The 15955-nt window shown below is 43.3% G+C and overlaps 1 protein-coding gene across 1 annotated transcript in view; it reads left to right on the top strand.

The window, feature by feature from the left end:
• TBC1D1 (TBC1 domain family member 1) overlaps positions 1-15955 on the top strand; it is a 219821-nt gene that overhangs the window by 111645 nt on the left and 92221 nt on the right. Inside the window, exons 4-7 of the mRNA XM_081813168.1 lie at positions 871-960; positions 4194-4298; positions 4821-4953; positions 10793-10884. Of these exons, the coding sequence (XP_081669294.1) occupies positions 871-960; positions 4194-4298; positions 4821-4953; positions 10793-10884 (420 nt within the window). The remainder of the gene's footprint in view (positions 1-870; positions 961-4193; positions 4299-4820; positions 4954-10792; positions 10885-15955) is intronic.

Raw genomic sequence — 15955 nt, 5'->3', positions numbered from 1 at the left:
GTCCCTTGCAACATGCTAGTAATAACAGCGGTGAACAAGACAGCCTTGGTCTCTGCCCACGCCAAATTTAGATTCCAGTAAGAGGGATTGACAACCTAGTGTTCAAGTAATTGTCTCATTACAGTTGTGCTCAGTGCCACAAAGGAGAAGTAGAGGATTATGTGAGAACATCTGGGGATTCCAGGAAGGCTTCTTGGAGGAAGTGATTTTCGCTGAGCAGAGGTTCAGTGTGGCCACCTAGATATTATTCTAGTTGGAGTATCCTGGGTTCAGGGAGCAGCAAGTGAAAGGCCCTGAGGGAGGGATGGGCTCTTGCAACACAGTCCTCTGCTAGAATGGAGTTTATTACGCTGACCCAAGGCTGTAAGGCAGTGTTAACTATGCTAATGCTCTAACTTTAAGAGGTGAGTAGTATTTGAATGCCTACCACATAGTTAGCTACTCAACAAATGGTAAGTTATTTTAACAATAGTTTTAAAAGACTTTTCAGTAAAACAGTTAATAGAAAGTGTTTTGGAAGTTTCAAAAGGAGAGCTTTTGTTTTCTGGAAACTTTACTTTTTATATCCTTATAAAGGGGAGATGTGGCATCTGTGGTTTCGTTGTTAACTTTTGGATATTTGGTTCTTTGATCTCAAAGAAGCCTGCTGTCTTACGTGGGTGAACGTATTAGCAGGTGTCCTGTGCTACCTGAAATCTGTAGAGTAAACCGAAGCCTCTGGAGGTGATTGTCCACAGTGAAATTGTCAGAATCTTAAAGGAGATTGTCCCTTTGGTTCTATATTTTCATAGGTCACAGAATGAGAATGTTTGTTTAATAAAATTGAATTCAACTTTCATGAAAAACTAGTTTCTTTTTTTGTCTTTTAAGATTGGCCAATCTGAAGTTTACCTCATCAGTCCTGACACCAAAAAAATAGCATTGGAGAAAAATTTTAAGGAGATATCCTTTTGCTCTCAGGTAAATGGAGATGGGTTATTGCCTCATTTGCATTTGAATTGTTAATGAATTCTTCTATCTGTTATTCAGCAGAAGTGCTAAAAGGTCACAAGATGTATGCCTTCTAGGTACACTTGATTTGCGATCTTGGCATTTCTCTTTTGATTTGGTATATTAAGGCAAAATATACGTATAATTTTGAAATTAAGTTCGCTATTAGCAACAGTAATCTACTGGAGGAAATAGGTGTACTTTTCTTTCTTCAGTTATTGGTGGTCATGTTCTGTAGTCACAAATTCCAGATGTGTATGTGTGGGTCTGCGTACATGTCTTACATATACATTCATATATACAAATATTTTTAAATAGATGCTCATTTCTACTTTATAAAAATTCTTAACTCCTTTTTGGGTACGAGTCATTATTCTTTCTTAAAATAGTGAGTCTCTTTAAGGATGTTTTCCTCAGAATACAGTGTCTACTTGAGTTCTTTCTTGATAGTCTCCCAAGGTGTGTTTCATGGAGATATTTTGGAGAATCGGTTATAGTGAGCTATGTCAATTGTACTCAGGGTCTTCCTAGCAACAAACAGGAGATCACTTAAAGTTATTGTTTGGCTGTATTTTAAAACTCTGACTTCTCACTTCCTCGCTTCCATGTTCTCATAATTAATAAGATGTAATGAAAATCTCATTGCTGATTTGTAACATGATCTGCATTAAAAAAAATCCCTTTTGAATCCATTTCCCAAAATGTGAAAATAAAGAATGCTCCTTTTATAGTTGATTAGGGGATCATTTGCAAAATAAATTTTTCCAAATCCTATTCCCCGGAGAACGAATGTCTAGCAGGTGCTTACCTTGCTGTGCGAGAACATGGATTGAGATGCCAGAATCTGTCCGTGATTGCCCATTTATTGGAAAATGTTCAACCTGAAAGTGAGATGATCCACGGAATTTAATCCCGCTTTGCTATTTCTCTTGAAATGTTAATATTCAAGGTTTGCTTTTTCATGTAACAGTTTTATTATTTCCTGAAGGGTGTAGCTTACAAGTGTACGTGATGACCTGAATTTCAAGTTACTGGCACTCGTATCTCTGCGTGCTGGGGCTTTCTGGAGATGCTCACGTATTAATATTTATGGGCTATGTCTTATCTGCATCACGGTGCCTCTTAGCTGATTCTTCCAAAACAAGTTTACGTATTTATTGAGAAGAGTTCTTAGGAAGCTATGGTGTACAGCCTTGGCCTTAATAGCTTACATTTAAAAGCTTCTCTGCTCTTTGTGTGTATAATTCTTGACTCATTCTTCATACCAGTGTACTTCAGTACTTACCTGTTTGTTCTTGTAGGAGAGTATAAATGGGTTTTAAATCTTTTTTTTTTTTAACCTTTGTGTCTGTGAGTGTTTGCGTGTGTGTGTGCTTGTGTGTGTATAGTTGTGTTTCTTCAATAATCTTTTGTCTACTTTTGATTTTCAAAGTAATTTTTTATTCTTTAGTACCTAGGAAAAGTTCTCATTTTTCTGTGTCCACTTTTCTGTATTTCCTTTCATTACTAAAATGAACATTAAAAATCCTGCTTTTCAGTTCTTATATTATGGGGGTAATCAGAATAATATTTTAGTAGAATGATGTTAATCTTCATATTTGAGAGATGTTTTTAGATATTTAAAATACCTGAGAAAATCGTGTGGAACCACAAAAGACCCCAAAAAGCCAAAGCAATCCTGAGAACAATAGAACTGGAGATCACAATCCCAGATTATATACTACAAAGTTGTAGTAATCAAAACAGTATGCTACTGGCACAAAAATAGACACATGGATCAGTGAAACAGAATAGCCCAGAAATAAACCCACGATTGTATGGTCAGTCTGTGACAAAGGAGGTAAGAGTATACAATGGGGAAAAGACCGTCTCTTCAACAGTGGCCCTGGGAAAACTGGACAGCTACATAAAAGAATGACACTGGACCACTTGCTTATACTGTACACAGAGATAAACTCAAAATGGATTCAAGTCCTAAATGTGTGGAACATGAAAGCACAAAACTCCTTGAAGAAAACATAGGCAGTAACTTCTTTGACATTGGCTATTGCAGAATTTTCCAGATATCTCCTCAGGCAAGAGAAACAACAGCCAAAATAAACTATTGGGATTAAAACAAAATAAAAAGCTTTTGCACAGAGAAGGAAACCAACAACGAAATTAAAAAGCAGCTTACTGAGTGAGAAAAGATATCTGCAAATGATATACCCCATGAAGAGTTAATATCCAAAATAGGAAAAGAACTTACACAACCCAACACCAAAAAACCAAATAATCTAATTTAAAAATGGGCAGAGGACCTGAATAGACATTTTTCCAAAGAAGTCATATAGATGGCCAAGAGAACACATGGAAAGATGCTCAACATCACTTACCGTCAGGGAAATACAAATCAAAATCACAGTGAGCTATCGCTGGCAAGGATGTGGAGAAAAAGGAACCCTTGGTGCACTGCTGGTGGGGATGCAAACCAGAGCAGGCACTGTGGAGAACAGCATGGAGGTTCCTCAAAACATTAAAAATAGAACTACCATATGATCTGGTAATTCCACTACTGGCTATTTACCCAAAGAAAACAAAAGCACTAATTCAAAAAGATACATGCATCCGTGTTTTTACTGCAGCCTTATTTACAATAGCTAAGATATGGAAGAAATCCAAGTGTCCATAAAGGAATGGCTGAGGAAGATGTGGTATGTATATATACCCAATGGAATATTACTCAGCCATCAAAAGGATGGAGATCTTGCCATTTGGGACAACATGGATGGACCTAGAGGGCATTATGCTAAGTGAAATAAGTTCAAGAAAGATGAAGAAAAAAAAGCAGAAACAGACCCAAATAGAGAACAAACTGACAGTTGCCAGAGGGGAGAGGGGTGGGAGGTGTGCAGGCTTCCAGGTACGGAATGCCCAAGTCACAGGGATGAACGGTCACGGTGCTGGGAATACAGTCAGGGTATTGTAATAGCGTTGCTTGGTGGTAGATGGGAGCTACACTGGGGGTGGGCACGGCATGGCATGACGTACAGACGTGTTGTACACCTGAAACTCATGTAACATTCAGTATCAGCTGTACCTCCGAAGAATCTGGGAAATAATTTGAGTGCTCTAGAAGACTGCTGCCTCAGTCTTGTTGCCTTCTGGCACTCGTGACTCGGATACGGCTCAATGCTCCTCCCTCTCTTCCCCGCCTTCAACAGGGTATCAGACACGTGGACCACTTTGGGTTTATCTGCCGAGAGTCTTCAGGGGGCGGAGGCTTTCATTTCGTCTGCTACGTGTTTCAGTGCACCAATGAAGCTCTGGTAAGTGAGACTAAGCAGCTCTTACCTGGAAGACGTACTTACGTGCAGTGTCAACCTCACTGATTTTTCTTTCCTTCGCAAACCGTAGAGCTTCATCGACTTGTCGTTATTTGGCTTTAATTATCCGCCATGACTAATAACTAGCTAGTACACATGCAAGCCTTATTTGGGTATGTGTCCTCCATTTTCGTTGTTTGTGAGGAACATGCTCCCGTTTACCCTTGGCCTAGCATTAAAATACGTCATTTTGGACGTATGATGCAGAGGAGTTGGCTTTTTCATGAGTATTGATTTGTTTTTATTTTTTACCTTTTCTCCTTTATGAGCTTTGAGCATCTAGGTAGTGTTTCTCAGCCTGTAATCCTAGCAGTTATTATGATGATTATCTGTCCGTTGGTGATTAATAGTCCCCCCCCACCCCAAAATCTTAAAATGCTAAGTCTTTGCAGAGTCCTGAAGTCTCAGCCCCACTCGTCTTAAATGGGCATTTTGCTGGCTGCCCTGTGTCTTCTCTCCGATCAGGTTGATGAAATCATGATGACCCTGAAGCAGGCATTCACCGTGGCTGCCGTGCAGCAGACAGCAAAGGCACCTGCCCAGCTGTGTGAGGGCTGCCCCCTGCAGGGCCTGCACAAGCTCTGTGAGCGGATAGAGGGTGAGTAGCGGCCCCCCTCCAGGAAAACCGAGGCGCTCTGCGTTCCTTGCGAGGCTCCTGTTAGTCACAGGGATCATAGATGAACTTCCAGCATGTGGGGGGGTGTCTTCTGTATCTTGCTGAGCTATTGTGCTATGTGCTCAGGGTTTGAAAATGAACTGCCATGCCCCCGTCTACCATCGCCACTCTAAGGGTCGTGGAGTAGAGAAATAGAAACTATAAATCCAGCCGCCTAGCGTTTATCCAGGTTGTGAGTGGTCAGGTCAGCCCTGTTGGTTGCTGTGAAGAGATCTGCTAAGGTCAGAGCTGCAGAATCTCCACCAGGTGTTTCAGGTCCAAGGTTATCGGTAACCCCTGCCAGAACAGTGTTCACGGAGTGAAGGGGGCAGAAGACAGGTTGCAGCTGAGTCACAGGGAAAGAGTAAAAGGGACTGAGAGTTGACTATAGTGTCTAGAAATGTGGTATAGGGAGAAACCGCGGTAAATGTGATCATTTGCAGCTACTATTTATTGAGCACTTAAGATGTACTAGGCACTATGCTAGGTGCTTTCACATGTGGGAGGAAAGAGGATTGTTGATTTGTACACTTCAGGGATAAGTACATCGAGGACTCGAAGTCTAGGGGGAGACTAGTGTGTGAGTCCGGGAGTCTGCCCATATGGGGAGGCCCTCCCTGTTACCAGCCCTCAGAGTCGCTCCCCAGGAGGAGGCCGTGCTGGGAGAAGAGCCAGCTGACCCAGCTTTGCACAGCTGGGGAGGTTTGAGCAAATCCAGAGCCGCGGGGCCCCGGTGGGTCAGAATAGAAAGGAGGAGACCCCTCCTGAACGAGGGTGGGGAATCTTCTTCAGGTGGGAGGGGAGATGCTCCATTTCTGGGCCTGCAGGGGAGGCGGGGGGCGAGAGGAAGAGAACCAGGGTAAACCCGCCATGATGATCCTCTGAGGGAACCCGACATTGAAGGGGTTCATTCCTCTCTCTCTCTTTGGTTTTACATTTTTTTCCATTTATAAGAGGATTTCTAAAATGTTGTGTGTGATTCTGAGGGGAGTCACAGGATTTGAACAACCCGTGTTACAAATAAACAAAAACCAGAAAAACCCCAAACCAGATTTGATCATTTCCCAGTCCCTAGTATAGTTCTAATAAGCTCTATACTATTTAGATTTCATTTCCCTTTTTTCATAATTGTGGTAAAAGTACACATCATATAAAATTGACCATTTTAACCTTTTTAAAGTGGACAGTTCAGTGGCGTGAAGTACATTCACGTTGTTTTGAGGCCACCACTGCCATCCATCTCTGGAGCTTTTTAATCTTTCCAAACTGAAAGTCATTAAGCCGTAACTCCCCAGGTCCCCTGCCCCGGCCCCTGGCAGCCACCATTCTGCTTCTGTCTTTGTGAGCGTGACGGGCTCCAGGTACCTCATCTAAGTGGAATCATGCAGCTTTTGTCCTTTTGTGACTGGCTTATTTAGCATAACATCTCCTAGGTTTATTCATGTTGTAGCATGAATTTCATTCTGTTTTAAGGCAGACTAGTATCCCCTTGTATGTCTGTACCATCGTGTCTAGTCATCTGTCCATAGACGTTTGAATTGTTTGCACCTTTTGGCTGTTGTGAATGATGTTGCTATAAAGTCGGTGTACAGTAGCTCTTCATGTTCCTGTTTTCAGTTCTTTTGGGAATATACCCAGAAGTAGAATTGCTGGATCATATGGTAATTATGTGTGAAATTTTTTGAGGGACTGCCACTATATTTTCCACAGTGGCTACACCATTTTACATTCCCGTTAGCAGTGCACAAGTGTTCCTTTTTCTCCACATCCTGGCCAACGCGTGTTACTTTCGCTCTTCCTTTTTTTTTTTTTTATTAATGATAACCATCCTAATGGGTGTGCAGTGGTATCTGATTTCCCTTTTTAAATGAGCTAAATTGACAATTATCACCTTAAGTTTCAAAAGCTCATTTGCTGGCATTATAGTGCTCTTTAAAATGAATCAAAATGATTAATATTTTCAACTGTGCTTCCCTAGTTACTGTTTGCTGACATTATACAGAATATAGCTGGAAAGGAGAAAAGTTGAGCTTTACCTAGAGATCTCATCTGAAAGGATCACTAACCCTTCCCTTAGTGGTTGTCAAGATAAGGGAAACGATGACAGAATTGTCCCTTAAGAGCTTATTAAGCCAACGACAATGTTGGCCTTGAAGATAAAGCAGACCGTGATCTGCAGGACTGGAAGGATTCCAGAGTTCTACTTGATAAATCTTTCTGTGGTCTGGCTTAGCTTTCAGAAAGTGAGAGCTGAAAAGTTCAGTCAGGGTAGGGATTTTGCTGCTGTATTTTGGAATTATTATTTAATTCCTCTTTTTACCTGATAAAACCCAAGCAAAGCAGAAAGCTCTGTTAATGTAGAAACATTTTTGATAGCACAATTAGAAGGCTGGTGTTTTGCCTCCCTGATGGGAAGCATTTCTTAAGTATAGAGAGCACAGTATTACAGGCATCCATAGTAGGGGAGATGTGTCCTTTGTTGGGGTGATGCTAGTTTTACGAACACTTTGAGGCCCTTGCTCTTTGCTGTGGTGCATTCCTCATAAGTAGAGTGAAGCGGTTTATGAAAGCTCGTTGTATGTTCCCATAAGAGTAGCTCTAATGGGAAGTCACGTTCTGGCCACGATTTCCATACACTGGGGAGAGGACCAGTGACATGGCCACAAAAAGGAAGACTTAAAGACTGCTTTCTTTTTTTTTAGATTTTATTTATTTATTTGACAGAGAGATAGCGAGAGCAGGAACACAAGCAGGGAGAGTGGGAGAGGGAGAAGCAGGCTTCCCGCTGAGCAAGGAGCCGGATGTGGGACTCGATCCCAGGACCCTGGGATCATGACCTGAGCCGAAGGCAGACGCTTAACGACTAAGCCACCCAGGTGCCCCATAAAGACTGCTTTCTTAATCAATTGATGTAGTCGGGTTATGCCCTAGGATTTATAAAAAAGTACATACACTCTACCCACCGATCACGTTGGACATGCCACTCACAACATGTAAGACATGCAGCTTTGCTTGGGTCTGAATTTGAACTCTGAACAGCTCCTCCAGTGCTTTATTTAGCATTTTGCTTATTTTAAAGTTGAGCAGAGCATTTTGGGAATTACTAGAATGAATTATATGTTCACTAAAAAGGAAAAAGAGTTGAACTGAGTTTTCCTTTTGCGGTCTAAGTAAATTTGCCTCTGGTAGAGCAAAGCCGTTCATCAGAGCTCCCTTAATAAGAGCCTTTTCTGCACTAACGCTGTGAATGGCCTCACTAACAGCCGGGCTAAAGGGGTTGTAGTTGGGGAACGCGCTTCACTCTGGTTACCTTTTTCTCTGTTGTTCCTTGCACCCCTTCCCCCTGTAAAGCCTTTTGGCATCACGTGGGGGGGGGTGCCACCTTCTTGCTGCAGAAGCCAGCCAGCAGCGGTTGACGTTGCTGAGAAGCCACGTGGAAGGTTCGCTGTGAACGTGGAGTGGAGAGCCAGGCACGGGGGCCGAGGGGGGTCAGAAACCTCACCTCCTGTTTGAGGTGGGGCAGCAGGGACCTCCTGAGGTGAGGCATCCTGACAGCAAGGATGAAACTCGCCAAGAATCTCCTCATACCTGCTGAGTATGAAGAGTAGTCTGTATTGTGGCCTGATTGTTAGAGGTGTATAATTAGTCTGTTGTGTAGTTATTCTATTATACTGTTAGTCTGTTGTATAGTTGGTCAGACTTTTCTTAGAGCTTGGCGGTTCTCTCCACATGTGAGTGTCTCGTCAAACAATCACATATGTCCAAAATAGGATGCTTGTCACATTGTGTCAGAGACCTGCGGAGAGGCCTTTTGGTTAACGATGATGTTCATTTTTCTCGTAAATTTAAACACTATTTTGATTCAACATTTAAGTAGTTAGTGCAGTAAAACCATCTCTCTGTTTCCCTGGCTTGTATGACCTGCCAGCTTGCTGGAAGAGTCCCTGAACGGCGTCTGACAAAACCCATCTGTCTTTTCTGCACTTGGTCCGCCTCTGCATTCACTTTAGGACTGAGGCCACTTGTGGGTGGAGGAGGCAGTGGGGAGTTCACGACGTCCGCGGAGGTAGACGGGCATGGTGTAGAGCCTGACTGTCCCTCACTTAGCCGATGACCTCGGACAAAATGCTGGACTTTGCCCGTGCCTCAGTTTCTTCATTCATACGTTGGAATTACTAAAGATGGTGCCCACTCAGGGACTGTTGTGAGGATTGAGATGATGCACGTAGTGGCACAGCCGTCACTTCAGAAGTACTGGCTTCTATTTTTATAGGATTTTCTTGACAGAAACTAAGGGGGGGGTGCTGCTGGGAGGAGGGACATCCCGGAAGCTGAGGTAGCCCCTGCAGTTTGAGGAGGGGTGTGGCTTCCATCAGAGCTGTGAGCAGGGTGGCGGCTCTGCGTCCGGCTGCCCTGGGGTGGGGTTGGGGTGGGGAGGCAGCGGCTCTGTGGCGGGCTTGGCTGCTGATCGGCCTCCTGACTTTTGACGAGTCACCCGGCTGCTTTTTTTTTTTTTTTTTTTTTAAGATTTTATTTATTTGACAGAGAGAGACACAGCAAGAGAGGGAACACAAGCAGGGGGAGTGGGAGAGGGAGAAGCAGGCTTCCCGCGGAGCAGGGAGCCCGATGCGGGGCTCGATCCCAGGACCCCGGGATCATGACCTGAGCCGAAGGCAGACACTTAACGTCTGAGCCACCCAGGCACCCCATCACCTGGCTTCTCTAGACCTCAGCAAACACCTGTGTAAAAACAGAGGCTTGATTTCCAAGTCCTGGTTCCAGACTTCAGAAGTGTCCCCTCCTGGCCATCCTTAGCCGTGTAGATGTATTCACAGTGTCCTCCGGGGCAGAGCCTTGGCCAAGCACCTGCCTAGGCACCCAGCCTCCTCAGCTGGGGGGAGGGGGGAATGGGGAGGGAGCTGCAGCAGGTGGGTGAGGTGAGGGCTGCCTTTGGAATAAAAGTACTGAGCAGGGGCAGTTTTCCCACGGTAGTTAGGTCAGCAAATCCTTTCATTCTAAATCTTCTCAGCATGTGTAACATTTATCTCCGGCACCAAGAAAAGGCAAAGCAGGATCTAAGCCATATTTGTGTGGAGAAACAACTTTCCAGAGTATCAGCTTCTCATTGGCACTAAGATTGTGACTTTCTAACTTTTCCTCGCGATCCTCTGTAATGGTAATTAGATGGGCTTAAGACTATTAATGCAAGTGGTGATAAAAGGAAGGTTGTTAGCCACATGAATCAGTTTTATGCGGAGGAGCCTACTGTGGAAGAGAAACATGTTTCAAATGGAGCAGTAGTTGTTTTTCCTTGAGTTGTCAAGTTTATATATAAATACTCATGAGAATCTATTTTCTGAGGACAGTGTTCCGATTGTATGAGGTGTTCTAACATGGAATGATGGAGAAAGAAAAATTCAGAACTGTGCAGACCTGAGGTGGGGTCCAGCATGGTGGTCTTTGGAGTTCACATCAGTTTTCTGGGTCTCGGTTTCCTTAACTGCAAAATGGGGATAACTGGAGCGTCTTCATTGACTGTTCTCAGTATTAAATGAGGCAGGCCTAATGTTTATAAGACTGTGCCTGGTGAATGAGGGCTTGACTAAAACATGTTAGTTGTCATCATTGCCATCATGAACCATATTTTACTGAGTAGAATGTCCGGAAAACTTCAGAAGCCTGGAGTAGGTGGGTAAGGACGTAAAAAGCACGAGTACGGAAGTTTTACTCTGCCTTGTAACTTCTCCATAGAGTGTTTTCATGTCTCTTTTTTTCTTAATAGGAATGAATTCTTCCAAAACCAAACTAGAACTCCAGAAGCACCTGACGACATTAACTAATCAGGAGCAAGCAACTATTTTTGAAGAGGTTCAGGTAAAGTACGAGTTTCTAATTGCTAGACTGAGAGCAGAGCTAAGCAGCTTACCTGTGAGATGGTACGTATGAAAAATAGCAAACCAGAGCTGCCACAGCTCAGAGGAAGTGGCCCCGAGTTCCTCTTGGTTTAGGCTTAGCAGCCCTGGGCAGGGGCCAGGTCAGACGGCAGACTTTCACCAAGTCTTGGATTTCACGGTGAATGCGACTAACCCAGAAAAGTCCTGCCTTAAAAAATGTTTTGGAATGAGCGAAAGGAATTGCAGAGTGAAAAGAGCCCTCAGCCCAGGAGACGGAAGACGTGGACTTTGGTCCCCGAGCACTCCTCTGCTCCACGGGAAGCTTCTGCCCAGCCCCTTCTTGCTTGGGGTCCCAGCCCCAAAGTGTGGCAGTGGGCAGAGACAGCATTTCGTACGTGAACTTGGTCATTGGTGGTTCCTGCCTTCTTCCTCAGTGTTGGAAAGGGATGGAGATGATGTTAGCTACTTAGAACTGTCTATCAAACCTAAATATAAAAACAAAATACAAAACCAAAGCCAGGCTCGTCGGTGTTCTGGAAACTCGCTCTTGTCCTTGCATGTAGATGCCGCGGAGCTCAGGGAGACCACGCTGTGTGTGCTGGAATGCCTGTACTGTGTTCGTTAGGAATCTTTAACGAGCTCATCACAGATTTCATGTCCACTTCAGCCGAGGGGCACTTTCTCATGTTTCCTGGCGCTTTTGTAGGGAGGAAAGCACATCAGAACAAAGAGTAAATATCTTTTTTTGCCGGGAGGAGAGCGGCAGGGGTCCTGCAGAGGAGTCTGTTACGCAAATCAAGAGTGCTGGCAGCTCTGGATGGGGAGTTCTCTCCGCCTCCTCAGTGGGTGCAGGACTGTACATGTAGGCCCGTGATCTGTTTCCTGGCAGGAGTGACACATGCTCGGAGAAGAAAAGCATGGGGAGGTTTTTCAATTTCATAAGTAGCTTAGAATGTAATTCTCACAATTTCCAGTTGCCTTTACATTTTCTTGTTTTCTTCTGAATCGACTTGAGACAGGCTACTTGGTTTTTTCTTGAAGGATCTTTAGAGTTCTGAGGACACAGTACTCAGAAAAACTTAGTGTGATTTGTACTTGGAATTCATAAATGGATGAACAGTTTGCTTCTGACTGTTAATGCATTTACCGTGGAGGCTGGGGCCTTTTTCCATGATGCCGGTCCACTTGCTCGTCGAGTGTTATCAAGCCACTTTGGGGAACATCTTTGCGGCAAGCCTAGGAGATGCACATGCCTCCCCTAATGTGCATTTTATTTAGACAGCACTGTGTAGCCATCCCAAAACAGTGCGATGGCTCAGCATAGGTAATAAAGTGTTCTTCAGCAATGAGAAATTCCTGATGGATGTGATTCTGAGACTCTCTTTGATCTAAATTTTTAGATATCCAGTGCATTATGGAAAAGAGACTTTAGAGACAAGTGATGGCACAACACAGGTTTTTGTTTTTAAATGCATGCAGTTAATATCTTGGGACCCCTATGTGTTGTTCTAGAAGGCTCTGTACCTCAGTTGGCTTAAAGACCAAAAGAAAGGGACACTGGGTGTGAAAAGCCAGCTCTTTGTCCTCCATCATCATAAGTGCGGCTTTTCCTTAAATGATAAAATTTGACATGGATCTCTTCTAATGGCTTGAGGGTTTCATTGAATTATTTTCAATGACCATTCTTGGTTCTTAGAAAACATTTTATAAACCAAGTTTGTTTCTAGGTAGCAGCACTTGCTAATGTGTTTGAAAATCATACCTTTTAAAAAGATCATAAAGAAAAAGGTGGCTTTGCAGTGTCAGGAGCCCTTTTGTAAACAGAAAGGTTAAGACGTTCCTTTGTACAGTTTTCCTGGAGGGTAGTTTATTTCTGAAGAACTCTCCAAGGGCATATCTTCATAAGACAAATGTAATTACGATTGAAATTAATGGTACATGATTACTTAGTTAAAGCATACATAATCAGGGTTTTTGTAAATAAATGCTTAATGCAGAGAAAGAAGGGCAGACTACACAGGACATGAAGAGCAGAAATCTGTAATGGCCGTGTACGTGTCACTGGAGGTTGTTGCTGCCGCGTGCGGGCTGACTTTGAGCACGCTGAGAGAACTTGGTGCCAGACGAGCCTGGGGGCCTGTTAACCCTTTTGTCAGGGGACTCATGACACTTCAGAGCCACTGTTTAATTGATGACCTTATGAAACGCATAATCTTCAAGCATATCTCACTGTGCAACTGAGTGGCAGCCCATGGGGTCCGGTGGTCAGTCCCCTTTGGTGTTTTCCAGCCCAAGTAGGGCTAGTAAGGGAAATGCCTCAAAAGTCCAACTCTCTTCTTCAGAATGAGAGTATTTCAGTGAATGGCTGAATTAATACTGAATGGATAAATCAAGTCAATTCATACTCAGTGGGGGTCAGTAATGATTAAAGAAGATGATTTTTCACAAGTTGTAAAGATTAATAGAGGAGCTGTTTTTCCCTCCACTTTTTGAAGAATATCAACTTAGCTGGATTTTCCATGGCTTTAAAATTAATTGCTATAAGATTTGATTATAACGTTATAAAAAGATGTTAGAATTCTAGTAGTGTCCAAGTGAGCATTGCCATTTTAAGTAGTATCCTCCAAAGACTGCAGATTCTCAGCATTCTGGTATTCATCAGTCAGTGTTGGAAATTCAGTTTCCAGTCACTCTTACGTCCAATTCGTAGGCCTTCTCCTAGAAATAAGTCAAGAAGCATGTGGCAGAATTGGCTTTGTTACCTTTAACAGGCAATCAGTTGTTTGCATTTGTTTAAATGAAGTAACAGGAGAAAAGCACACAAATTAGTGGTGTGTGTGTTTCAGTGAATTTTTAGAAGATGAATGCTCCTGTGTAGCCAGCCAGCATGAAGATTAAGAAATAGAGCATTTCCAGCTCCTCAGAATCTCCGCCCACTACCCCCCACCTCGGTATTGCCCCCGGGGACACACCGTCCTGACTTCTGACTCTGTAGATTGATTTTTTTTTTTTAAAGATTTTATTTATTTATTTGACAGAGAGAGACACAGCGAGAGAGGGAACACAAGCGGGGGAGTGGGAGAGGGAGAAGCAGACTTCCCGCCGAGCAGGGAGCCCGATACAGGGCTTGATCCCAGGACCCTGGGATCACGACCTGAGCCGAAGGCAGACGCTTAACGACTGAGCCACCCAGGCGCCCCTGACACTGCAGATTGATTTTTTATAAGAAAGTTAATTTTTTTTTTTTTAAAGATTCTATTTATCTGACAGCACAAGTAGGCAGAGTGGCAGTCAGAGGGAGAAGCAGGCTCTCCGCTGAGCAGGGAGCTGGACATGGGGCTCCATCCCAGGACCCTGGGATCATGACCTGAGCCGAAGGCAGCCGCTTAACCTACTGAGCCACCCAGGCGCCCCTATAAGCAAGTTAATTTTTAACTGCAAAGTGATGCTATCCAACTGGATTCCCCATCATTTTCCTCAGACTTGTCTCTCTGACTAATGAGTGTTTGTAAAATTAAATCACCTGTAGAAAGGAATGAGTTGCCACTGTGGAGGGTGGTGGGTGTCGACACCTTGCTAATCATTTGAACTCAATAGAAGAGTAGCCCCTAGTCACATTTCAGTTATTTTAAGGAAGAAAGGATTTATTTTTTGACCTTGTAGGATATCATGGACGTGGATTTCTGACCTTATTGACTTTCCTCTGTGATGTTTCACGACCTCCGTGATGCATTTCCTCCTTTGCTTCAGTTTCTGATGACTGTGATAGTACATGGTGCTCATTTGTCTCATTTTCTGTCCATCTGGACAACTTTCTTGCATATTTTGAGGAAAAAATGTCTCCTCTTATTACTGCATTTTTAATCTTTTTTGAGACTTTGAAATAAGCAATTGCACAATTTCTCCAAGAAAAATATACATTTTCTTGTGAGAACAGCCCCAAATATTAAAGTTATGGAAGAAAGAATGGTTCCAACTCTTAGGTGTCTGTTCAGAGACATCCCCTAATTCCTGTCTGTTCCTCTTTCCTAGACTTAAAAAAAAATAGACTTTATTATTATTTTTTTTTTACAGCAGTTTTAGTTTTATAGAAAAAGTGGCTAGAAAATAGAGTCCCCATATAACCTGTCACACCCCAGCCTTACCCTCGGGCCACTTTTCCCTATTATTAACGTCTCAGTGTGGTACATTTGTTACTATTGGTTAGCCCATATTGATACATTATTAATAACTGAAGTCCATAGTTGACATTAGGGTTAACTTTTAGTGTTGTACATTCTGTAGGTTCTAACAAATGTATAATGACATGTATCTACCATTATAGGATCAAAGAGAATTGTTTTTTCACTACCCTAAAAATCCTCTATGCTCCATCAGTTTATTTCTGCCCCCCTCCCGCAAACCCCGGGCCCCCACTGATCTTTCACCGTCTCCATTGTTTTGCCTTTTCCAGAATGTCATACAGTTGGAATCATACAGCATGCAGTGGATTGGCTTTCACTTAACAACATGCATTTACAGTTCCTCTGTGTCTTTTCATGGCCCGATAGTTCATTTTAGTGCTGAATAATATTCCATTTTTTTAAAGATTTTATTTATTCATTTGAGAGAGAGAGTGCGAGCAGGGAGAGGAGCAGAGGCAGAGGGAGAAGCAGACTCTCCTGCTGAGCAGGGAGCCTGATGTGAGACTCCATCCCAGGACCCCGGGATCATGACCTGAGCCCAAGGCAGATAGATGCTTAACCAGCTGAGCCACCCAGGTGCCCTTTATATTCCATTTTATGGATGTGTCACAATTTGTTTATTCACTGTTGAAGGATATCTGGGTTGCTCGTAAGTTTTGGCAGTTATAAATGAAGCTGCTGTAAACATTTTTGTGTTGGTTTTAGTATGTCGCAAATTTTCAACTCATTTGGGTAAATATGAAGCAGTGTGATTGGCTGGATCGAGTGCTAAGGGCATGGTTGGTTTGGTAAGAAGCTGTCAAACTGGCCCCCACAGCAGCTGTGTCATCGTGCAGTCCCATCAGCAGTGAATGAGGGTTCCTCGTG

Source organism: Leptonychotes weddellii, chromosome 2 (genome assembly GCF_054177405.1).
Source record: "Leptonychotes weddellii isolate Sample4059 chromosome 2, ASM5417740v2, whole genome shotgun sequence".
Classification (NCBI taxonomy): domain Eukaryota; kingdom Metazoa; phylum Chordata; class Mammalia; order Carnivora; family Phocidae; genus Leptonychotes; species Leptonychotes weddellii.
The sequence above is the reverse complement of the archived record's forward strand: the minus strand, read 5'-3'. Positions and strand labels throughout refer to the sequence as shown.